This window comes from Pocillopora verrucosa, chromosome 5, assembly GCF_036669915.1.
Source record: "Pocillopora verrucosa isolate sample1 chromosome 5, ASM3666991v2, whole genome shotgun sequence".
In the NCBI taxonomy this organism is placed as follows: Eukaryota; Metazoa; Cnidaria; class Anthozoa; order Scleractinia; family Pocilloporidae; genus Pocillopora; species Pocillopora verrucosa.
Window position 1 is genome coordinate 6,578,606 of NC_089316.1, and position 24,553 is coordinate 6,603,158.

General features: G+C 37.6%; 3 protein-coding genes across 6 annotated transcripts in view; 1 reads left to right on the forward strand and 2 right to left on the reverse strand.

Annotated features, from left to right (window-relative positions):
• The window catches only part of LOC131772014 (CARD- and ANK-domain containing inflammasome adapter protein-like), a 99,630-nt gene that overhangs the window by 24,855 nt on the left and 50,222 nt on the right, over positions 1 to 24,553 (reverse strand). The window lies entirely within an intron of this gene.
• Positions 842 to 11,351, reverse strand: LOC131772013 (CARD- and ANK-domain containing inflammasome adapter protein-like). Its single transcript, XM_066166891.1, has 10 exons — positions 11,225 to 11,351; positions 10,846 to 10,911; positions 8,370 to 9,055; positions 6,083 to 6,295; positions 5,602 to 5,714; positions 5,020 to 5,067; positions 3,773 to 3,871; positions 3,574 to 3,672; positions 3,262 to 3,360; positions 842 to 2,702 (listed from the first exon to the last, which is right to left on the reverse strand). Exons 3-10 carry the CDS (start codon positions 9,013 to 9,015, stop codon positions 1,314 to 1,316), a joined length of 2,706 nt encoding a protein of 901 aa, XP_066022988.1. The 5' UTR covers positions 9,016 to 9,055; positions 10,846 to 10,911; positions 11,225 to 11,351; the 3' UTR covers positions 842 to 1,313.
• Positions 13,924 to 24,497, forward strand: LOC131791953 (uncharacterized). Of its 4 annotated transcripts, none has more exons than XM_066166889.1 (8): positions 13,924 to 14,376; positions 14,816 to 16,013; positions 16,957 to 17,009; positions 17,738 to 17,840; positions 18,794 to 18,959; positions 19,980 to 20,105; positions 21,489 to 21,598; positions 23,710 to 24,497. In XM_066166889.1, the coding sequence occupies exons 5-8, from the start codon at positions 18,864 to 18,866 to the stop codon at positions 23,714 to 23,716; spliced, it is 339 nt and encodes a 112-aa protein (XP_066022986.1). In that variant the 5' UTR covers positions 13,924 to 14,376; positions 14,816 to 16,013; positions 16,957 to 17,009; positions 17,738 to 17,840; positions 18,794 to 18,863; the 3' UTR covers positions 23,717 to 24,497. The 4 variants fall into 4 exon arrangements, with proteins under 4 accessions (XP_066022986.1, XP_066022984.1, XP_066022987.1 ...); XM_066166887.1 differs by lacking the exon at positions 23,710 to 24,497 and adding an exon at positions 22,274 to 22,634; XM_066166890.1 differs by lacking the exon at positions 21,489 to 21,598 and having other exon boundaries at positions 13,925 to 14,376.

The following is a 24,553-nucleotide window of genomic DNA, read 5'->3' on the forward strand; positions in this document are numbered from 1 at the left end:
GGTTACCCGCGTTTTCCTGCCCTGTAGAGCTTTTTTTTAATGTCATATTTTGGGCGCTGATTGGTTCCTTTGGGATGTTGTTTTTTGTTCCAATTGGCCCATGCGATTACTTAAGTTCTGGGTTTAAAAAGTTTTTCCGAGCCTTAAACTCTGCTTAAGGACAAACTGAAGAAGAAGCTAAGTGTACAAACTTTCACGTGGATAAGTTGTACTCCAGTTTATCCTTTCCGTAAGAATAAAAATACTCGGCCTCTCTCGTTTCGCAAGAACTGGAAAGTACTAGGAATGAACACCTACAAGTGTTGTTTACAGCTAATGTCAAGTTATATTAAAGTTCACTTGGCAACCAGGTGGACAATCAGACATGGTTTGATGCTACTCTGGTTTATAGATTTAATGAATATAACCGAAGAAGTTACAATTGTAACTTCTTCGATTACAATCATTAAATCTGTAAACCAGAGTAGCATCAAACCATGTCTTACTGTCATGAGTTTTTGAAAAAGACACGTGTCTAGGTTATTTTGTATTGCCCTGGCCTCGTACCGTGAATTTGTCTCTCTTAGAGTTTAAAGCCAAAAACTAATTAAATTCCATGATTTTTTTGTGTGCTCCTAAGCTTATGCAGAGTCTATTTCAAAAAGAATTGCGATTTAATTAAAGAAAAATATTTTGTTAGAATCTCCATTTGCTAATTAATTTTCAAATACTCATATTTTATAATTAAATGATTTGTCAAATGATATAGGGCACGTTGAAAAATTAGGGTAAAACAAGGTAATTCACACACACGAAAGATAAATGTAAAATCACATGATTTTTATTTAGCCGCTTTCTCTGGCTCTAATTTTTGCACTTATTTACTGTAGGGTTTTTTCAGGGAGGTACATTCCTTTTGTGTGGTATCTGGGGCTATTGAAAAGGTACTTCAAATTGATTAAAAATTGTACAAAAAAATACCCGTTGAACCGACTGTTATATCAACCATATATGCAGGCGAAATAAAACTTTTACATATGTACAAAACAAAAGCGAATAAGCGCAGGATTTTCTAACAGCCAATTATCTTCCACTTTCTCAATCAACGTTCCTTCAAAAAAGGTCAAAATAATTAAAAAAATCAAATTAACATTTACTGATCCAAAACATTAAATGAATTTTGGGTAACACAGCGATGTAAATAATAGTGCCATACCGTTATGAAATGAAATTTTCACGATGATCTTGGCTTCAAGACAATTCTTGTTTGCGCTGATTAAATGTAAAACAAAGATAGTGTGCTGAAAAGTCTAAAATAATAACAACAGTACAAGTTAACTGAAATTTTCATCGAGTAACTTTAAGCCATGTTCAAGGTACTTTAAGCCTTGTCCTGCCCCTTTAATGGCAGCTTTTAAGACAGATTGACTGCCCGCTAGTCGAATTTCCGCCGATTGACTTTCATTTGACTGACTTTCCGCTGATTGACTTTCCGCCAGTTGACTTTGCGCCGATTGACTTTCCGAGTCTCTTTGGCTTCTTTTTGGTTTAAGATACTCCTCAATTTCTGTTTCTTTGTTCATGCGAGCCAAGTCAGCCGCATCCTTTCCATCCACTTTCAAGTTAACGTCGGCGTTGGTTTCAACCAGTTTTTTAACAACTTGAATGTTGCCATACATCGCTGCCAAATGCAGTGGGGTAAAGCCATCCATGTCGTTCGCGTTTATATCTGCTTTGTACTTCACTAGCAGATCTACGATCTCGAGCCTGGCACTTTTGCTGGCGACATGGAGAACTGTCTGACTTTGTGTGTCAGGGAAGGTATCACTCATTTCAGTGATATTCTTCCGTACTTCCTCTGGAGGATCCTTTCCCCATCCACTCGTGAGGACGAGTCCAAAGTCTGCAACGTCAAGACTACCACCGTTAGTGCGCCTCAAGAACAAGGACAATAAAGCTTTCTCTACTAGGACATAATGCCAGGCTTGTTTCCCTTTGTCCTTCCCACGAACAAGGTAAATTCTATCTTTTGCATTCTCCTTGTATTTTATATTGACATCAGCGTTATCTACAAGGAGACGCCGCACTAGGTGCTCATGATTATTACTGACTGCATCATAAAGCGGAGTACCTCCATCGACGTCTTGAGTATCCACATTAGCTCCTTTCATCAACAGGATGTCGGTGGCCATGTAGTTGTTGCCATAAACTGTCAAATGTAAAGGTGCAACCTTGTCGTCTGTCCTTTGAGCATTTACGTCACCTCCAAGATCAATGAGGGTGTTCATGAACTCACCAGAAGCTGAAGGACTTGCCCACAACAAAGGTGTGCGGTTGCTTTTTCCTGGGATGTTTATATCCACCTTCTCGTTTAGAACAATCTCGACGGCCTTCTCTACATCATTGATGCCTTTACACAAGTGCAGCTCAGCTAATGTATCGATCTTTCCAATATCTTCTTTGTACAGTTTCTCTATCTTAACATATCCCCCTCCTTTATCTCGGAGAGCCAAGAGAATCTCTAAGGCAGTTTTTCCAGGAAATACCTTTCCTTGACTTCCTGTCTTTTGCAAATTAATGTCTTCATTATAATTTTCAAGATAGAAAGAAGCTTTGAGAACCGTGTCATAGTCGCCATGAAATACAGCCGCCTGCAGTCGATTGAAACCGGATCGTGCATCTACATGGAGAAAAGCTTTTCTTGAAAGGGACAGCAGGCTAGGCTGAAATGAAAAATAGGTTGTAGTTAACAGAAAAATAGTTCTTAGGACAACATCATACGATTCAGATTATGTAGACTCTACATGATCTGTGTCTTTCTTGTGTGATACTGATATAAGTATAGCATGTCATGACGAGTTCAGCATAAAATTTAACATAAAAACTAGTACATCATTTAAGGGTCAGTATTCAAAAAAACTAAAAATGGCAATGTTGAATCGCAATCTCAAGTAAACAAGACACAGATTATCTTCCGTTAAAGATCCTGCCAGTCATATTTTAGACCTCTCCGCGGAGAGCATCCCAAGATTGAACAGAGAGCATGTGAACATCAAAATGTATGCACTGCTGTTCGATATTGATGGAAGAAGACGCTATTACCACGAAAACGCAGCCGTACACCAAACATAAAACTATTGCGAACTGGTGATAAACAACCGTAATGAAAAGAAGCATTTGCTAAATCTTGTTGACTTAACCAGATGCTCCTCTCAGTGTGTATGGAAAGATGTTTTAGAAGCAGTTACAAAACATGAAAGAAGAATAAAGATTTGACCATACCGGTTGGTTGTAACTGGGACTCGCATTATTCCCCAGAAACAGCTCAATAATGGATTGGTGATTGTTGCGTTCAGCTTTTTGTAGCGCCGTTTTTTTAAACTAAAAGGTAGAAAATTGTCAATTTCAAAGGTCAAAATATTAGAGTAACTATCACTCACTCAAAAAGATGAGTATTCCTGGAAGCGAGATACAATTGACTAAAGAAAGGTTTCAAGAGCTTATGAAATGCTTTGCTTGCCTAGAATTTTTTTAAATCAATACTGTATGTCTGACGCATTGCCAAAACAGAACCACGAGTGGTTACCAACTTACCCTATCTACAGCATTGACATTTGCACCGTGCTGTAACAAGAGTTCAACAACAGTTCGTTGCCCATACCATGCAGCAAGGTGAAGAGGCGTTAAATTAAACTGAAAAATCAAAGCAAATCGTTTGACAAAGGTCGAATACTTATCAATTTATATTAAGAGCAGACACATATAAACGCAAAATCAATTGCAAGTAGGCAACCTCATCCGTCTGGTCCACATATTCACCACTTTCAAGAAGTACTTTGACAACGTTATATCGACCGCTGATTGCAGCTTTGTGTAGAATGTTTCTTGATAACTGTGAAAATAGGACTGATTTTTAGCACATCGCTAGTATAGTAAGACACTTACAATAGATATATAGATATAAATAAGTATATATATGGATAGATATTGACTAGGAAATTAGGTTAATTTAGGACATGGCTTCTAGGCTACGCTCGGCGCTCTACTGTGCCATTAGGATTCATAGCATTAAGATGTGTAACACTGCTGATATAATAATAATAATAATAATAATAATAATAATAACAATGTCCCTCGTGGATGCACCGTTACACTGCAGAGAATACCCTCTCAAACCATTTTGATTATTAATAGGGCTATCCGAAACGTAGCAAAAGTATTCGAGAACTTGAAGGATACCAAGAGAAGCTCATGCTGAGAACATAAATCAAAAGAATGGGACATACAAAATAACAACAATAACGATAATAATTAATGGGATTAAATCATTTAGCAATGGGCATTCCACGAGTTGGCTCTTCTTGTCCACTGTTTCCAGGTTGAATTGGAATTCAAAATGTTGGTTTTTGTGGCGGGAGGAAACCAGAGGACCCGGAGAAAAACCCTCGGAACAACCTACATGTGACATCAGGTCCGTGAATCGAACCCAGGCCACAGTGGTGTGAGCACTGCGCCATCCCCTCTCCCAAATAACATGTAGTACTCACATAAGCATACTTCAGAGAGAAAGAGGATTTTATTTGAGACAAATTTTGATGAGAATTGAAAAACTATTGTCAAAAGGAAAGTTTCTCCCCAAACATTATGTCGAAGTAGGGAGCGAAAAAAAGGCGCGAAGGTATGGGAAAATAAAATAATAATAGACTAAAATGAAATAAATACAAAAAGCATTATTTTGTCCCTCTCCCGATAGGGAAAACATGACACAAACGAAAAAAAAAACTTCTACTGCTAACTGTGCGCTGTACGTATAACACTGCCGATAACCATCACTTCCCAGATCAAGAAAAAACTTGAGGGCAAAGAGGGAGGCTTCTGGTCCGGGATATGTCAAATCCAAAAAGACGAAATTAAATTTTCTGAGATGTTCGCATAAAGGATAACATCAAGCTGATGCTCTGATATAACCACAACGGAGTCTTCATTGTTAAAGCATGCACTACTTCATAAAACTCTCGCACAATTTAGTACTTGACTTACTTTGGCAATTTTCTCTCGAAGCTTACACGTCGATTCTGGGTTTTTGTCCTAAAGAGGAGAAAGGTAATTTTTAAGTCAACGCATTCCAAATAAAAATGTACTTTTTAAAAAATATATATACACGTTACAGGTATAACATTCTACTCTAAGTCCTGCTTTCCGTATGGGTCTACCATTCGAATAAAAGTTGCATAGCAAGTAAACTTTTCTTCAGTAATGGTTTGAGCCCAAGAGTGATATTTGACTGTGTATTTTTTCCGCGGACAAGGACTGTTGAAGGTATTAGGGACTGTCGTTTCGATAACCTTTCTAGGACTTTTCGTCTGAGTCTAATTGTCCTGATGTTTTTGTTTCTCTCGGGTGGTTTAAAACTATGATTAATAATAATTTATATCCTCATGTTAGTGTACATCGTAGCTAACACAATGCTGTTTTTTTTCTTTTTATCAAGACTAGTCCAAGGCCTGGTAAACCAAACCAGACGATTTCATTTCAACTCATATCAACCCCAGTAAGTAAATTATTTTTTTGTTTAATGTCTGAGCCTTTGACTGGAAACTATCTGTTATCATATTATGTTACCTTTTCCCTCATTTGGCAGGTTTCTTTAGAAGTGGCGTCTGTAGATAAGACGTTTGATTCTGGAGAGAGAACACTCTTGTTACCTTCCTGATTTAGAGCGGTGGCGCTGATGCCTGCATAATTTAACAAATGCAACCGGGTTAATAAAAAAGAGCTGTGGTTCTTGAAATAACCGAAGTATAGTCGGTGACTTTCTATACTTGTATTGACCTGTTCGCATTTAAAGGTGCAATATCAAAATTATGTTAGAAACCTCATAAATGACAGAACAATTAGGACTCTTAATTATGTATGTGACAACAGTATTGGCGTGTCCAATGAGCAAAACTGCACACTTTTGCAACACAACAATAACAACTATCTATCTGTATACAATTTAGGCACTTCTGTGGGTGAAATTGTCAGCGACCAGAAGAGTCTTACAACATTTTTTTCCACTGGAATTTTACAAATTGCACCTAGTCGTTGTTTTTAACCTTACCGTCTAACTTGCGCTCAACTTTTCGAAGTAAGGATTCCATTCTATCTAATCTATCCATCATACTGGTGTGAAAGGAAAACAGCTTTTCTATCACTCTTTCGTTCTCCTCCCTAGTTGGCATGTCGTCCAATTTGTCATTAATTGCTGCAAGTTTGACATTTTGGAATTTTTCTAGTAGATCTTTGACGTCATTGTCAACAATCCGCTTGAAACCTAAAAACGATGACCGTACAATAAATGATGGTAATAATAACAAAAATTATAATAATAATAATAATAGTAATGATAATAATAATAATAATAATAATAATAATAACTCTGATGTCGATGATGATAATGACGATGACTGCATTGATGTAGAAGGAAGAGATTAAGCTAAGTAACAGGTGAGAGGAAATGACCATGATATGTTGTCACTGTAGTTACGGCATTTGAGTAATTAATAAGACAGTTTATTTTATTTCTTAGAGGGCACGGTAACAAATCCTGCAATCTGATTGGTTCTTAGCGCGATCCGTATTTTCCTATCTCTGCACACGGGCACGGTAACGCTTTCGTTAGTCGCCGAGTACATCCCCACATTCGTTGCCATTTTTCATTAATTTATCTCTTTTTTTCGAGCTGGGCAGTATTTTTAAGCAAAGACGTCGGTCACTACCTCAAACTGACAAATAACTTATTAATCCTCTCTTTTCTCTCTCTCAAATCACTTTGGTTGACAGAAAAATATTGGTTTCGAAATGAATTTGTATAAGCAAAAGTGTCATGAAATTGGTTGACAAGAGGCCTAAAAACCGTCTAATTAATTTTAGTCCTCCACAAAAAGTACCTAGAAAGTTAAAACGTGAGGTATTTGGTTACATTTGAATTGATCGATGGAACTTTCATCCATTTAAAATCTGATTTCTCTTGAACAATTTGTTTGTAGTGAAACGGCGAGCGAAGTTTTCTGTTCTGCTACAAAGATGCTTTCGGAGAGTCTTTCCAGGTCCGTTCAATTTGGACATTTGAACCTGTAATTGCACAACAGAAACAGAAGGAATTCAATGAGGAAAAGTTTCATTTAATCCTCTTCTGTCTTGTTAAAGTGTCTCATTCGAATTTTGTGAAGGAAAGACCAGATTTACACACGCCATTGCAGTAACCAAACGAGCAAAGTCTCAAAACTTCAAAATAAAAAGTTTGCATGAATTTACTTACAATTACTTCCCTTGCCATTTACTTACTGAACAGAGGTAAATCTTCGTACATTGATTAATCGCCGACGAGAGTGAATAATACTTTCTGTAAGATCATTGACTGTTTTTGAAGAAAACATTGTCGTGGCAGTCCTCGCCAAACTAGTTCCGTTGTTTTTCAGAAAAGTGTACTTGCGCCTTTTTTTGTTACGCGCTCCCTAATTGACAGGTGTAAAATAATGATTCAAAGTTTGTTGGAAGCCTTTTAAATCACTTTTATCATTACGCAAATGAAAGTGTTTCGGTGAAGCCTCTCTCTTTAATTTGCTTTACCTCGATTTTAACAACCATTCACTCGCTCAAAAATTGTTCAGTTTATGGAAGATCTTGCCGTAAGTACAGCCCTAACCCATTCGGGTTCTTTTGGAAAGAATTTCGTTAAGTTTAAGGACAGAAAATAAAAATGTTATCCACCAACCTACGTCGGTTCGTATTGTGCTTTCTCAGTCTTGAGTACTCAAGACCTCGGGCAAGACCTTCCGTCTGGCGGATAACATACATCTCTTCTGAAGCGGGCTCCTCTGAGCATGTTGTTCCGCTTACCTGATTGCAACGACCAGGTTGGCACAGGGGAAACCCCTGAAGCGGAGTTTCGCGTGAGTTGCCAAGGGAATGAAAACATTATGGCAATGACAGGCAGTCTAATTTAATTTGATGAGAATAATAAACGATAAACGATCGCAAACATATTCAAAGGGCCATGAATGAAAGTCAAAAATATGCCCTGCCACAGATTATACTGTGGGCTTAATACCTGTGAGCGAAGAGCGGTCAAGCGTCATGAGCACGAACAGGGTTAGGAGTTTGCGCCCTTAGTGTTTAATGTTTTCGAAGCTTCGTTTGAAGGTAAAATACTGAAAATGCAGCCAAAAACACATGTTTTCAAATTTCCGGAAAGAATGCCCTGTGAACCTTGAAAGCCGCGTCTTTGCTCTCTGTAAATGTATTTACATTGGTCTTGAGTTAACATCCAACCTGGAGAATTGCTATATTAAACTAAAGCTATTCCTTGAAAAGTTACATTACACAGCTTGAGACATTTCTAGTACCTTCTGTTTTCCATGCAGAAAGTTCATCCAAAAGCTCCTTTTTTTTGTCGGGAAGCAGTGGCAGATATTGGAGCAGAGCCTCTAACTTGTCAAAGCACTGGTCAAAGAAGATTTGGGTCCAGTCACTCTCTTTAAAATGACTTCCCCGATTCCTAACATTCTCTCTGACATCATCTGCCAACGGCTGAATATCGTGCAAAGGATCGGAAGAAACGAATACTTGTACGGGATACTTTCTACATCCCAATAGTCTAAGAGCGGCACTCAAATCCATAGATTTGTCGAATGCCGAGAATACTGCCAGGTAGTCTGGGAGATAAAGCTTGGCAAGGTCAACTGAGCTGTTTACATTGTAGTTGTAGGTCTTTTTGTTCTTTCCATGAACACTAGAATTGTTGTTGATATTTCCAAAATTTAAGCCTTTAAGCGAAGAAGCAGGACTTGGCGTGGCTGCCAGATGGCATACCTCTGCATAGGTCAGTGTTTGTAGACTATAAGGTGTTGGTAAGCCATTAAGGTAATTATTTAGCCAAGCATACAGCTTGTCCATTCCTTGTTTCACGATATCCTGTAAAACTGGAGCTACGACCTTATTTGAGGTAACAAGAGTCACAAGCCATCTTTTATCGTTACCGAGGACATCCATAGTAACAAATTTTTTCTGCTCAAGGAATTCTGGATATGATCTGCAAAGTATACATAATTTTAAAAAAAGCATATCGGTAACAAAGGTATCGTGGGTTTTAACTAAAGAAACGTAGGCAAAAAGTTTCCATCGCTTGGAAACAAATAAAAATTGAGGGATAAGTCACTGTTTGAGGACAGTTACCAAATTGATTAAGTTATCATTATTCTACAGTTTCAGCCCCACATTTAGTAGCACAAAGAGGATTGAATCATGATTGCATCAAACTTTAAAGGCCAAGTTATTCATATCACACTCAGACTGCAAATTAGTAAAGCAAACGACGTAGTCAATTCATGGCAAATAGATATGGATCTATTAAATATTTTATTGTATGGAAATTCTTCTGTTGCCTGATAGCGCGGTTATTGTATGACCAAGTGATCCAGCTTCAAAATGATTTTAATTGTTTTCAACTTGAAACACAGAACACTGCTTTTTAGCGTGTGATACCCATCTAGGGACTGCTGTAGTGAATAAAATGATTAGAATATTACAAAAACAAAACAAAACAAAACCAAAAACAGTTTATGTCAGAGTTGTCACAGTATAGCGTGAGGAGCTTGAGTGAAACAAAGCCCTCTGACCGCACAAGGAAATGGCCCATAACTTTTTGCTTGGGGGGAAAGTTAGCTTTTACTTCATCAAGATTTCCCACTCTTTTTATCATTTAACCTCTTGGTGCTCGTTTCATTCACATTTTTTGCCTTTGTGACGGTTAGGAGTGTATGTTTGAGCCACCGAGGACTTCTTGTTATGGAAACGCTCCAAAATTTGTGTACCTTTCCGGAGTCTTAACTTTGAACACGCATAGCAGCTCTGGAGAATTCGAAGCTACCGATTCGAGCAAATACAGTAGTACGACACCATACTGTGTGAGAGTAGATCGGCAACAATTCCTCGTTTTAACATTGAGTATTGAACAGATGAGCTCCTGATTATATTCTGACGCTTTGAAGACCTTTGATTGCTGCCTTGTTTACTCGAATGATATGACGCAAAATAGCGTGATTGTCTAATCCAGGTCACGCCTGAAGGCACATGTCGTGATATATTGCAGCAACTAGGCACAAACAAATAAGAGGTTCCTGGAGGTTTTAAAATAAAGATAATTTCAATACCGTTGCATTCTCAGTGGCTGACATTACAATTTTACGTTCAGTTATCTCTAAAAAAACAAAGCTTAACGAAATGGGTTTGTACAAACCTTCCTTCTTTCCAAATCAGTCAGACACACTTAAATTTGAGGTGGCGCTCATTTGTAAAGACGAAGTTTCGCGTAGCTAGAATGCACAACAATTTCAAATTGAATGAGTTAAAACTATTAGCAAATCTTCAATCCAAAACGAAATTGAAACTGATAAAAAGTTTGCTTTCATTAGGTAAACACGAAACTACTACAAATGTTCGTTCCTTGTTAACTGAACCTTGCTTCTTCAATTTCTGTGCACTCGCTACAGTCACTGCACCTCCAATTTTCCATTTTGTGTTCAATATGTGGAGAGATTGGAGGTTCGTATTCAAAAGATTGAGTCCTCTGTGCTTTTTGTTTCAAATAGCGTAATGATACCACGAAAGGGCATAGTTTCTTTTCCAAACAAACAACTCTTGGATCTTACTTTCGTCTTCACCTATAGCTAGTTACTCGATTAGAATGATCCATGAAGCCATAAGAAGCCATAGGAAGCGTACTCTGCCGCTCAACTCGAATCGCGCGTCTCGTAATTTGTAGACTGCGAGCAAGCAATTGCCATATACTGCTTATTAAATTCATTTCTCGCTCAAGCTTACCGTAAATTGAGGCCTCTACATGTTTCCTTGCACCTCTTGACACATATCTATTCCTACAAAAATGTTCTGAAAAAGTAGATAATGTCTTAGAAATTATTCTTGACCCAATTAGAGCGTGTTTCAAATAAAAGCAAATGCAATGAGGAGATGATTTGGACGAAAGTCTAAATCGTGCTATTTCGTTTGCACCTATTTAGCATCAGTTGTCGTCGTGATTTCAAGGATGATTACAAAATGGTGATAATTAATTAGGAAAGGCGCCTTAAGCGAGTGGCAGTGAATTTTTCCGTCTGAGTACAAGAATACGTCAGATACACCTCGGTTTAAGTTGTATGAAATTTACTGGTTAGCTTAGGAATTAAAGAGCTGTTAAGCCTACCTTAACATTCAAGTTAAAGTGAGAAATATGTTGATTAGTTTGAAGGTGTAGACAAGCGGCTGGGATGCTTGAACAATATCCACGAGTTACTACTGCTCCTCTACACGTCAGTATCTTCGAGGATTTAATGAAGGGGGAAGAAAGTTAGTGAATTTGGGAGATTTTGTTTGCGTCTCTAAAAAAAAATGCAGATTCATACTGTCGCGGAATCAAGAGGACTGTATACTTCTTTGTTTTCTAAACGCGTTTATTTTCTTCCATCACTCCTGACAATCTGAACATACTAACACTCTAACGATCTAATACCAATCCGCCCTTACAATTCAGTGCTACTTCGTTTTACAGTTCTAGTTGCGAAATAAAGTAATTTTCCCACAATCACGAGTTCAGTAAATTCCCAATCCCAAAGTTCTGTAATATACCCTATTTTAGTTGCAATTTCACAATTACACGTTTCTTTCCCTTATTTAGTTCACTGTACGCATGCAAATCAGTGTTGAACTTTGTTTACAACGTTGTGAAATATCATGTCACGAAATCTTCCTATTCGCGTTATAATCAGTCTAGTATTTCGTTACATTGTGTGACAATTTATAACATTAATCATTAATTATAAAGAAATCATTCTCGACACATACTAATAAAATATTAGATTTACGAAAATACATTACGTATCGTTTGCGTGAAATTTATCATTTTTACGTTTGTTTTTCAGACGGTAACCACTTAACAGGATATGTTCATTCAGCCTGGACGGCCTGCGTCTCCAGGACCATGAGGGGGGCTTGATTATCATTCAGTCAACTGGTGCAATTACAACTGCAACACATGGTTACGAACTGAAGCAGGCCAGCTGTTTGTTTACATTCCACAGCAACTACACGTAAGTTGTATCTTAAGAGGATTGAGGTTTTTTTTCTCATCGTTGTTGTCAATAACTGTGATTTATCCTCTTTCAAAAAACAAAATGTTAGCTACCCCTTCCATGGTAGCTGCCGGTATCTTATCAGGTTGTCCTGACACGTCTCTGTTACCCACTCACACTCCTGGGTGGAGAAAAATTTGGTGAGAGTCACTGTCTGGCCAAGAACCCAAAAATTATCCAGGCAGGGCTGGAACTCAGGTCTTTTCAGCATCCCCCCTATGAGACCTTTTCATAATGGTAATTGGACAGAGAGGAGGGCCTTAGGGTCTGATATCGTCTTCACGTTTTAAAAATCAAGCAGACGCGAAAGTTTGATTTCAGAGAAAAATGGCATACCACGAGATCTATTTACACTACTTTATTTCATCCATTTTGAAAGCGCAAAATTAATTACCCAAATACAGTATTAAAGTCATCACAAATATTCTATTGATCTAGCACTGTGCGCAATTTTTAACAAAAATGGCTTCCTTGTCTTTCATTTTCCTGCAGTTTGATCAGTTATTCTTTAGTAAATGGCACAAGGATTCAAAATTGAATACCAGGCGGGAAGAGGCAGTTCAGTCTTCTTAGATAAAACAGAACGAGGAAAGGATCTCTTTTCTGAGCTGTCACTTTAGAAACTTTGACATCGAAAAGTGGTACTCCAGTTTATCCTTTCCGTAAAGTGTGAAAACATCAAGCCTCTTTCGTTTCACAAGAACCGAAAAGATTTTTAGAGGCTTATTTAAATTTTGTGATAAAAATCTTTTGTTGGAATCCGCACTTAGAAATACCCTTAGGTAACATCTAAAGTCGATTAATATGTTATTATATATTCACGTTGAAAAATTATGCACAAAAGACAAGTGCAAAACCACATGCATTTCATTCAGCCGCTCACTTGCTAAGGTCCTGTCTTTAACTACGTTTTGCTAAAAATATCAAAACATGAAGCAACTCATAAATTAACATTCATCGGTCAAAGTATTAAAAAAAAAAAAAAAACCGTCATCGCAGAAACGCAGAACTAGAAGTACTTTTGCCATATCGACTGAATTTAAACTTTCTTGATGGTTAAATGCGTTCAAATTTAGTAGCTATTCCTAAATTTTGTCTAGCAACACTTTTGATTGCGCTGACTATTTATGAAACAAAAACTATGTATTTAAAAAATGTACGTTTCTAGTATGTGGGATAAGTCAAAAACATCCTCCTCGATGAACCTTACACCACGTTCTACCTCAGTTCATTGAGTTGATTAAATGTCTGAGTCCTTTAAGGTTGAGCTTCTCTTAGATTTTAGAAATTCCTCGATTTCTGTTTCTTCGTTCATGCCTGCCACGTCAGCTGCATCCTTTCCGATCCACTTTAAAATTGACATCAGCGTTGAGTTCAACTAGCTTTTTTACAAGTTGAATGGGTCCATGTTTCTGTCAATGGATCCATGAACTCCACACACGTTGGCACTTAACTTCTTATTCCTATGGCGACGTCACATTTGTCTAAGAGTGAAGGAGAAAAGCCCACTGTAACGGAAACATTTGTGGGGTTCGGAATGAAATCTCCGATAGATAATGAATAACATGAGAAATAATAACGTATCTGACTTTGACATCTCTTGTGGGAACAGGCAAACACGAACAACCGATAACACTGTAAGCCCAAGAGTTTTTTTTTCCATACGGAAAAAAGAGACGCAAAAAGACGGTACTTGTAATTTATCTTTCCGCTCAGTAAGCAGTTTACTTAATCGCGTGTTACCCTAACTCGCCCCAGACCTTATCATTTCGCACTTTCAATGTGGCTTGGCATGTCAGCGTGACGGCTGCGTGATTTCTAATAAAGCCATCTACCTTGTTCCCTTCGTTTCTTCTCTGTCACTACAACAAATTGGTTTTCTTACAGTTACACAGACAGATGCCGTGGACTTTAAGCAAACTATCATATGTGCAGGTAGACTCGTTTCCACAAAACGAGATAGCACGAAATAGGATTAGCGGAGAAAAATCGGGATTTGACAGTAATTCAGCAACCAACACATTCGGCTTTGGTTTGCAAGTTGTTCCTCTACACGACTGGAAATCAGATGAGGGCGATGGCGCCAGCATCCCAGACGGAGGTTTAGGCACAGTTTTCGACTTTGTCAAGAATTCTACTGATACATCTAAGAAGACGGCATTGGTACAGTGGGACAATGCAACTCGTTATGGTGTCTACGATCTTTGTATTTTCATGTCTTCTTTGGGTAAGTGGGTTGCTTTACTACATCATGTTATGTGTGGCATTACACTTCTTTTCAAGGTTTAAACACGCATTAAGAAACATGGCTAGGATCAAATAATGATCTAAAGAAGCTCTGATTAGTGGCAATAAGTTCCATTATATACTTCCGCCTTGAGAAAGTAAAAATACAATTGCATGAAAATTTCGCCGGAGGAAATCATAGCGTATTTCAGTTTGATATCACAAAAGTCGTGTATCATTTTTACTTCATGATATAGATCTTCTTTTCAGCTCATTTCAGTTAGTGATGTGTTTGAACATCTGACTTCAAAATACACCAATTAGCGGCCGAACAATGTTTTGGTGTCGACAAACATAAATCTTGAGAAGACGGAATATTAATAAGAAGCTTGCATTAAGACGCCATTGGTAACTTTGTAATCTTTCTCTCAATCTCCAAGGTATAAAACATGAAGGCGTCATCTGCCATACAAGCAAGCGAGACCCAATTCTTGGTTCCGTTGGAACTGCCTGGATTGCAAGGATACTTCGGTGAACCTGTGTTCATCTTGTTACATGCACAATACAGCCCATGCCTCCTGGAGATATAATTCCGCCGATGACAAAGTGTGGGAACAAAAAGTATTTTATTTATTTAGACTGGATTAACGAAAAGTATTGATTTTGTCATAGCAAGCATAGAAATAACTCTGAAGTGAAAATATTCGTCATTTACATGTCGATCATCGCCTCAAGCGCCGGTTAGAGACTGTGTTGCGTGACGAACCAAACAAAGGCTGTGTTAAGAGACTCTTCCTAAATGCATCGAAACATTTTGCAAGTTTTAACTCGAAGTAGTCTTTAGTGATTTGTAACGGGAGAAAGATGTCAAGTGAGGGCAGAATTGATTTTAACCAAATTCGTTAATGATGCAGACGTTCAGTTGATTGCGGAAGTTCAGTTGATTATTAGTCAGAGAATCGGAAATGTTATTTATAAATTTAAGGCTTTGTAATCAATTTTAACCTGTGCCTACATTCCATGTGTTTGTTTTCACAAGAATTCGACTTCTGATATTGTCAGCTTGCTTCGGTAAACTACAGTTTACCAGAGTACATAGATGTAGTTACGCATGATAGCCTTGGCGATCAGTACTCGCAATCAGAGAAACTACGCATTATCTTATCTCTGAGTTAAATAGAATAAATTAATAAGGGACAAAAGGTTAAATTATCCCATAACAAATATGCTAAATCTTTCTATATGAATCTTTAGTCACCAAAAAGTTACAGTCATTAATCCATTAATGTGAGTTTCTCTTGTTTTTCTGTTGGTTCATATCAGCCTGACCAAACTTTTGCCATCAAGCTCTTTTTCCTGGGTGCATGGTTTCCAATTCTTAATGCTACTTGTTAAAGTGTTTTGTTTATCCTGTAAAATACCCAGAATTTGCATGGAGAGAAAAATTGGCACAGAGGCAATCCATGCAAGAGGTATCTTCCCAGGTGAACAAGTTGTAAGGGGTCATGACAGGGAATGGAAACTCCTCTGGAATAGTAACAAATGTGACATGTTGGTGTGGGAGCAATGCCAACTTGCAGTTCACGTTTCATGGAAAGTTGGTAAAAAGGCACCTATCAACTGGGTCATGATGGAGAGGTAGGTTATAATCTTGCTCAAAAGACAGTTTTCTGGAAAAACTGTATCAAGGATTACTGGATCACCAGATCAAGGATCACTGGATAAGGGATCGAGGATTTGTACTGATTTTGCTTATATCAGTATCTGGGCCTATTATGCCCTTTGTAACCATAATTGTAGTATTTTCCCACAATGTTCAAAAGCTGGTTCAACAGTCAATGCAGGATTACTGAGCTTGAGTTAGCTTATAATAAATGACTGGAAAAGTGGGCTCATACCATACACTTTCCTATATCCTCCTGGGTAAAAGTAACCTTGAAAAGCACATAAATTCACCACCATTAAAATAAACTATGGGGGTTTTCTTCCACAGAATGGTTAGTACACATTTTGAATTTTTTCTTTGGTGGTTTCCAATTCTTAATGTTATTTGTTAATTAAAAGTGTTTTCTTAATATTAGTTTATTTAATTTATTTGATTCATTTTGATCCTTAAACCTTGATTCTTGATCCGGTGATCCAGTGATCCAGTGATCCTTGATTCAGTTTTTCTAGGAAGCCCTCAAAAGACTTGAATCACTTCTGTGAAGAAAAAAATTTGGATCAATATCAGCATCTAAGCTGAAAGCCCTATGAAATCATAACCATAGCATTCGCCCGAAATGTACAAAAGCTGGTTCAACACTCAGTGCAGGATTGCTGAGTTTGAGTTAGCTTATAGTAAATGACTGGAAAAGTGAGATCATATCCATACAGTTTGCTATATTTTCCTGGGTAAAAGTAAACTTGAAAAGCAAATAGAATTACCACTATTAAAATCAATTATGGGGGTTTTCTTCTTCAGAATGGTTAGTGCACATGTTTTGAATTTTTGTTTGTATAGAGAATGATTAGGAAAAGTTTTAAATTTATCTGTATAGTTAAAAATTTTATTCTTTTTTATCACAAATTCTTCTCACAGGAATCTTTGAATACATTGATGCCAAGGATGATTCAACTCCTAACAGGTGTTTGGTGAGTTTAAAGCTGCTTACACCCCTATACATGTAAATATAGAATGCTTGATAATGGTATTGATATATATTTATAAAACAATGTACTTATCCAACAAAACATACCAGCCTACAGACAGACCAAAAAATAACTTAAGGGTAATCTGTAATTTTTATAGAAATCAAATAGCAGAACACAGTAGATGGTAGAAATTGCTGAGTGGTTAGGTTAGGTCTTGTAATGTGGTGATTCTGGGGTTTAAGCCCTTTGTCTTATTACACACTAGATTTGCTTTCAGTTTTCTTGTGGTTCCTTTGCTGCTCTTTGTATAATTTATAGCCCACTGGTCTACCTGCCAGTTGAGTTCTTAACTACTATGAGCTGGTTATTCAAACTGCTGTTATCTGAGCAAACTGCATCCTAGATAATCCTCAATTTTGTTGGACCTTTTATATGAATATTTATTTTTGTCAACAATGGCAGAAAGAAACAGTGGAAGGATATTTATTTAATTGAATCAACCCTCTCTAGGAGAAAGCCTGAGGCCCACTTTTGGGTAAAAGTGTGGTTTGGTTTTGACCTGGTTTAAATTACCAGCACTACATGTATGTTTGTGTCTATTATTGTTGTTGATATTATCATTATTATTCATTTTATTTATTTATTTATTTATTATCTTGACAACAAAATATTTGCATTGAGTTTCTTGAATTAGTGTAACCTTGGGTTTTTTTGGCTGTTTTATGCAGATTGGCACTTACCTGGGATTTTCCATCACAACTTGTGTTCTAACTGTGTTCATGTTCATCACCTACTGTATCGCTCTGGTTGACTACTCTCATATCCATAATTGTAAGTCACTATTACAGTTACTTCAAAGTTAATTGTTACTCTGCAAGTAAGAGGCATATGGCTGCTGTTAGAACTGGGTTAGGCTGGGTTTGTTGCAACACCCCAAGAGGAGTTGTTCATATTACTAATAGACACTCTGTATTCATGAATTTGCCTGGTAGAATCTTTTGCTAGATATGCATGTACCACAATTTGTATATGAACCCTTTAACTCCAATGAGTGACCAAGATAGAATTTCTCCTTACAATATAAATGCAGTATCAAGCAGACAAGTAATGAGAATAAGGAAAAAAGTATCAATTAGGGGATTATTTTTGATCCAATAAGAAATTTCCAAAAGTATAGGTAACATCATGAGAATTGTATGGTAAGCTGTAAGGAGAATTTCTAATAAGATCTGGGAGTGAGAGGGTTAAGAATGCATAGAATGGTAGATGATCATTCAATTAGTGCTAGTGTCAGAGGCATAAATACATGGAGCAACTAGTACAGATGTGTACTCCTTGGTACAGGAGAGAAACCATGTCGGAGGAGTTTCATGTCCAAGAACATAACTCAGTGACCTAGCTGGTATTAACCACAGCTCAAAAGTACATGAGGATCTTAAACATTGAAGCTCCAGCTTATCTCTTACAATTTGTTTTTCACTCACTGCACTTAGTTATTAGTACATAACTAGTAACTAGTCAGCAACCATGTTTAAAAAAACCTCTCTTTTGGCTATCAGGCACAGCTTAACTTGAAAATAGGCAGGATGGTTTCTTTCAGTTATTACTAAATAGTCAGCAGGGTCCACACTTCAGGACTAACAGCAAAATATTTTTGCATACTGCCAGACTAAACTCAGTTAATGAATGTTTTAAATTCAATGATGGTTGTATTGATTGAGAGATTGATATTATGAAGAGAAGATTTAGGACTGAAAGAGTTGATTTTTACTTCCGGTTGTTAGACAGTAAACCAATCAACAAGTGACATACATTCAGCCTGGGCGGCCTACATTTACAGGACCACAGGGAGGCATGGTTATCATTCAGCCAACTGGTGGAGTTACAACTACAACACCAGCTTACCCGGCAGTAGCCCTGCCTCAAGTTTATGCTCAACAGCAAGTTCATGTGAGTTATATTTTGAAAAAAGGTTGTGGTCTCAAATAAGGGTGAATGCACTCGTAATGAAGTTTTATTGTTTGTCTTGTGGCAGAGTCACTTTCAAGTTTGCAGTGTTGAAACTCATTAAGCTAAAATTGTCTAAAATGTATATAAAATGAGAAAGATGGTAAGTTTTGGGCTGGGTAAAAAAAAGAAAGATGTTTTTTTGGTCTTGTCACGATTGTGGGACAAAGAAAAATTCTGTTTGTTTTTTTTCTCAATGTGATTTTGTTTTGTAATTGTGTATTTTTGTTTGTTTGTTAATTTTCATTTGTTCTTGTGTACTTTTTTCTGCTTCTGTTCACATCTGTTTCTTTCTTTCTTTCTTTGTTCTTCTTACAATAACAAAACTCAAACAAGTTTATAGTTTATCAAAAACAAGTTAATGCTACTCCTTCCAGGATGGGATGCCAGTCCATCATATGGTAGTGGTTATTTAGGCCTAAACCAAATAGATTTATCCTGTTCATATAGAGTACTTCTTGGAAAGTCTGTCTATATAGTTTTTATGCGCCAGCTGGTAGTAACGGAAATTGAACTACATTTTTTCATCCATATGGAAAGTGCACAATTTAATTACCTAAACACAGGGCTTAAGTCAGTACAGTCAAATATTTTTGTTAATCCAGCACTACGCAAAATTTGCCACACAACGGCTTCTTTGTCTTTCATTTTCCAGCGATTTGATTGGTTACTTTACACAACCTTTAAAATCTACTGGGTGGTTTTGTATTAATGTTTCCTTCTCGTTGCTTGCCGGAACATACAATTTTGAGCAAACCATGTGCACGTTATGCATGAATTGCTCTGCTGAGGGCCAATAAAATATCAGTGAGCTATTAATTTAAAAGTGGACGTAATATTTAAAAGGTTTTAATTACCTAAGTCGAGTACATAACTTCGAGGGCTGTTCATGTGTGTGCCATTTATGAATCAAATACCTGACATTGACGCTGATTTCTATTTTTTACTTCATTACACTCACAGCCTGGGGTAACCATCCAACAGCCTGGTTACTGGGCTGTTCCCCCTGGGTCCAACCCGGCTGGTACGGTGACTGTGACTCACGCAAGTGCTCTTAGTCCACAGATACAGACCCAAATACAATCTCAGGTATGCAAAGTAATGATTGTAGTCAGTGAGCAGGCTGCATGGACTGATCTGACAAGCGTGTGCGCATGCACTAAGCTTTGGCGCGGAAAACGGATTTGGAGTCGTTTGCACGTTCGATTTTCTATTCTGTTGTATGTAAGCGTTGTTTCCTTGCCGCTTTTCTTTCACAGAACAACCTCCAAAAACTTCGTACACCCCTAGATATTTTTAAAAATTCATTTTCTCCTTTAAAACGCTGGAAATAGAAAAATGCCTTCAACGGCGACAAAATGACTCGGTTTTAAATGCCAGCCCCTTTTTTCTCCGCAAATTTTACTGAATTTTTAACCTCGAATTCCTGAGCCCTGAGTTATTGGGGAGTTACATCACGGGCGACGAGCGGGGATAGAAAAAACGACCCAAATATGAGCGGTCAGCGGTGAAACAGCTTTTATACTTCATATAGAGACATATAATTTGTTGTTCCAGAGACAATCGTGTTGTAAAGCCGAAATGTTAACAGTTTACTTCACAGTGTAAGCAATTTTTCAAAAGTGTTGATTGAACTCATATCTTTTACTGCTTTAATAAACAATGGAGGCTTCGGAGAGGGAGTCAGTGGCATTTGGAAAGGCACCAAGAATAATTATATATATGGTTTGTAGCTAGCTGCGTGACGTGCGTGACGAAAAAAAAGTATCATGATTTCCGGTTGTCAAAAATGTCAATCAAATTTGGCAGGAACTTGGTTTTCGCACTGTAGTTTGCTTTTCCTGGAAGATTTTACCATGGATGAAGACCAAAACCCAACAATGTTAAGAGATTTAGAGATCGACTTTTTGAAAGAACATCTCGATGGCTTTTCTGTTGAAGGCAATTATTGTTTTGGATATTTCGAGGGAAACAGAGCAGAGATGGATGATCTGTTAGTTGCATTTCAGGCATTGAACTCCACGTGTTATGTACTTACAGAAAGCCATTCAAAAGAGAAAAACCACAACAGATTTTCTCAAACAGGTATATAATCTCTCAGTGTTTTAAAGTGCACAGATCCCGGTTTCCTATCCTGACTCTCCTAATTCAGGGATAATTTAATTGAGAAGAATCGCCGTCTTTCAGAGTTTATGGTAAATTTCTTCAAAGGCAGTCTTACGCGATTTGCGAGAAGCTGCGTGTGAACTACCTATTTATATTTCATTTTAGTTTCTTTGTGTTTGTTGTTATTGCTGTTGTTATTTTTTTATTCATTTATCTCTACCTAAAAGGTCTATTTGGTTTAAAAACAGCGAACAGTGGCTTTGGCGCAAAGGTTTGGGTCAAAGGTCTGGCTCTTATTGACACCTTTACATGTAAACCGGAAATAAGGCATGTCGCTTAACAACTCTATCTGATTTCATTTGACAGCACCTCCCGTATTTGAAAACAACCGCGGAAATGTCCCCATACAGTTGTTTGGCCACCCCTTTTCAATCTCTAGCAGTGAAACTCGACATTGTATACATGGATCCACAAAGGTTGGTTACAATTACAATAAATGGATTAGCAAACATTCAAATTTTAAGTAAAAAAAGGGATCAATCGAGAAATGATAACGGAAACTGAGAGTCAAGAGGTTGAATTTAAGCTTATTCAAATGGACTGATTAATTTTCTTTTTACGAGGATCAAAATGTTACAGGAGTTTTAAGTTATATGTTTCATAACCAATTTACCCAAAGAAATATGAGGGGGAAGGGTGTTGGCAATAGTAGTGAAGTCAGTGAAAATCACAGATGATATCGCAGCTGGGAGAAGAATGTAATTTCATTTTGCTCTCGTAGAACACACCTGTATTAAAATCTTCTGTACCAATTAGGATGCCCGAGGAAGTTATACCTGCAAGAGTGACTACGCTAATGTACACGACTATGCAAGAAAAACTAGAATACACTTGCAGAATTCGAGAAAATTGGATTGCCCGGCAGTCATGCAGATTCGATGTATTCGGGTGTACAACGATTACTTCATCGACAAAGCAAAGTTCCTATCAGATAATAGCTTGGTGATGGCTAAGAAGGCTATTCTAAAAGAAATCAATGCCAAATCGAAGAGTGACTTGCCTTTTTTCCACGTGAATTGGGGGCGATTGAATAGATATAATATGCAGTAAAAGAACTTCAGCTGATAGAAATTTTAAATTTCTCATCTTAGGCTGTGGATACAAAATTCAAGTGAAAAGGAAGCCAACTGTGATTAATGCTTTGAACAAGTCAAGATACGTTTTTTTCGTCACACAACAAGTTACATAACGTGAATATCATTCTTCTTGATGCCTTTCCCGGTGTCACCAATGCCTTTCCCGATGCCTCCGTTGGTTTATAGAGCATTAAAAGTATTGTTCCAGTTAAAGCTTGAGGAAAATTGCTTAACTTTTTAAGTAGCGAAGTGTAACTTGGTAACATTTCGGCTTTACAACACGATTGTTTTCTGCAACTACAAAACGTATATTTAATTCTTCTTGGTACCTTTCGGATGCCACCGATGCCTTCATTGTTTATTAAAGCAGTACAAGATATATGTACAATCAACACTTTCGAATTGCTTAACATTTTATTTAGCGAAGTAAACTGTTTACACTTCGGCTTTACAACACGATTGTTTCCCGATACTACAAATGATCTGTCTATATATGAAGTATGAAAGTTTTTTCACCGCTGACCACTCGTATTTGGGTCGTTTTTTCTATCCCCGCTCGTCGCCCGTGATGTAGTAACTCCCGAGTTATTGACCGTTTACCTGTGACGTAGCCTTTCGTTATTCAGTTCTGCCGTTGGTGAGCAGGCTGCATGAACAGCATAACCTACGAGATACAACACAGCGGTCAAACGTAGGGCATGCGCAAGGGGATAAATTTTGGCCGGCCGAGGTCCAAATTCCCGCGCAAAGTTCAGAGGAGACGTAAGAAAAACCTCTGTCACGCCAAATATGTGAAACAAAAAACAAATGATGCGTTCTTGCAAAGACTTTTCGAACAGAAAGCCTATCAAGTATGGACATCTTGTTGAGTTACCATTACGTTTTGAGCTTTACCAAGAAAGGTTTTCAGACATTGCCACTTACTCGCTTGTACGACTGTCAGTAAATGGGTATCATACATCAATTCCCGTACAAACCTTTTTTTTTTTTTACGTAGAGTTCTCTCGCTGATAAACTACGTTTATAGAGATGATATTCCGTGATTCAACTCCCGCACAAGCCTGATTTTTTTTTTTTTAGATAGAGTTCTCTCGTTGATGATTGTTGCTCCGTATATAAAGATTATATTCCGTGATTCAACTCCCGTACAAGCCTGATTTTTTTGACACATACACCTTTCCCTTGGTATATGTATAAAATTTACCACAGTGGAAAGCTTGATCGTGTGGTCCAGCTAAGGACTGCTATCTCTGACATTTTATCGTCAACTATAATTGAATTTATCATCACATCTGGTTTTATATTTGGGAAAGTTGTCTCCCAAAGCGCTCAGAACATGAGCTTCGGCCAAGACCTTACCTTTCTGAATTCATTAACGTTTTCAGGTGCCTTCGGACAGCCCTTTTTTCTAAAACCGTCTCATGTAATTTAAGTTTTTTTTCTGTCCACAGACGCTAGTTACTGATGAGAGGCCGCCACCTTATGCTGCATATATGCAGACGAACAATCCTCCGCCTTGAGGTGTTCCGCTTGATGTTACCCCGTGTGGAATGGTTGATATTTGAGTCTATGCGGTGATGGGGCATAATTTATTTTGAAAGTTTCTGTAAATAGCCGACCAAGCACTTAGTGTAGCCTTGTAAAGGACTATTTCATCGGAACTCGACAAATGGGTTGCCTGGAATTGTCGCCTTTTTATATAAAAATAATTTTCATCTTGGTTACCAAGTTGAAAAAGAATTATTATTTTAAGTTTTTTCCCAATAATCGGGCTGTGGTCTCCTAATGATAAATTGTCTTTCTTCATAACCGAGATTTATTTATAGAGAAACAGGACCTTTGTAAGCTCTTTAGCTTATCTTCGAAGCTCACTTCCTCGTATGGAAACAGCATGATTTGAGCAATTAAAATTGTGGCAAAGTGCATGGGATGTTGGTGATCAAGCCAGCCAGGTCGACCAAGCTCATTTGTAGAGATCCAGTCCTTCAAAAACGGTTGTAACCCTTTTTTTTTTAATTTAACTGCAACTCCTAATGGTTACTACATTTCAATCAACTTAACTAGCAGTCGTTTATCGTTAAGACTGTCCAACGCTGCCTGACCAACATAAGTATCATTTTTTTCTTACTTTTCTACTGACACAACGTTTAACACTGTGAATTGTTGTTTTCTAGCGTCAATATTCATGTAACCCGTCCCATTTATTTCATTTGTGAGTTAAGAGTAAAAGCGGGGCGAGTGATAGGAAAAAAGGGGGGAGGGGAGGGGAGGGGGGGAGGGGAGAATGAGCACCCT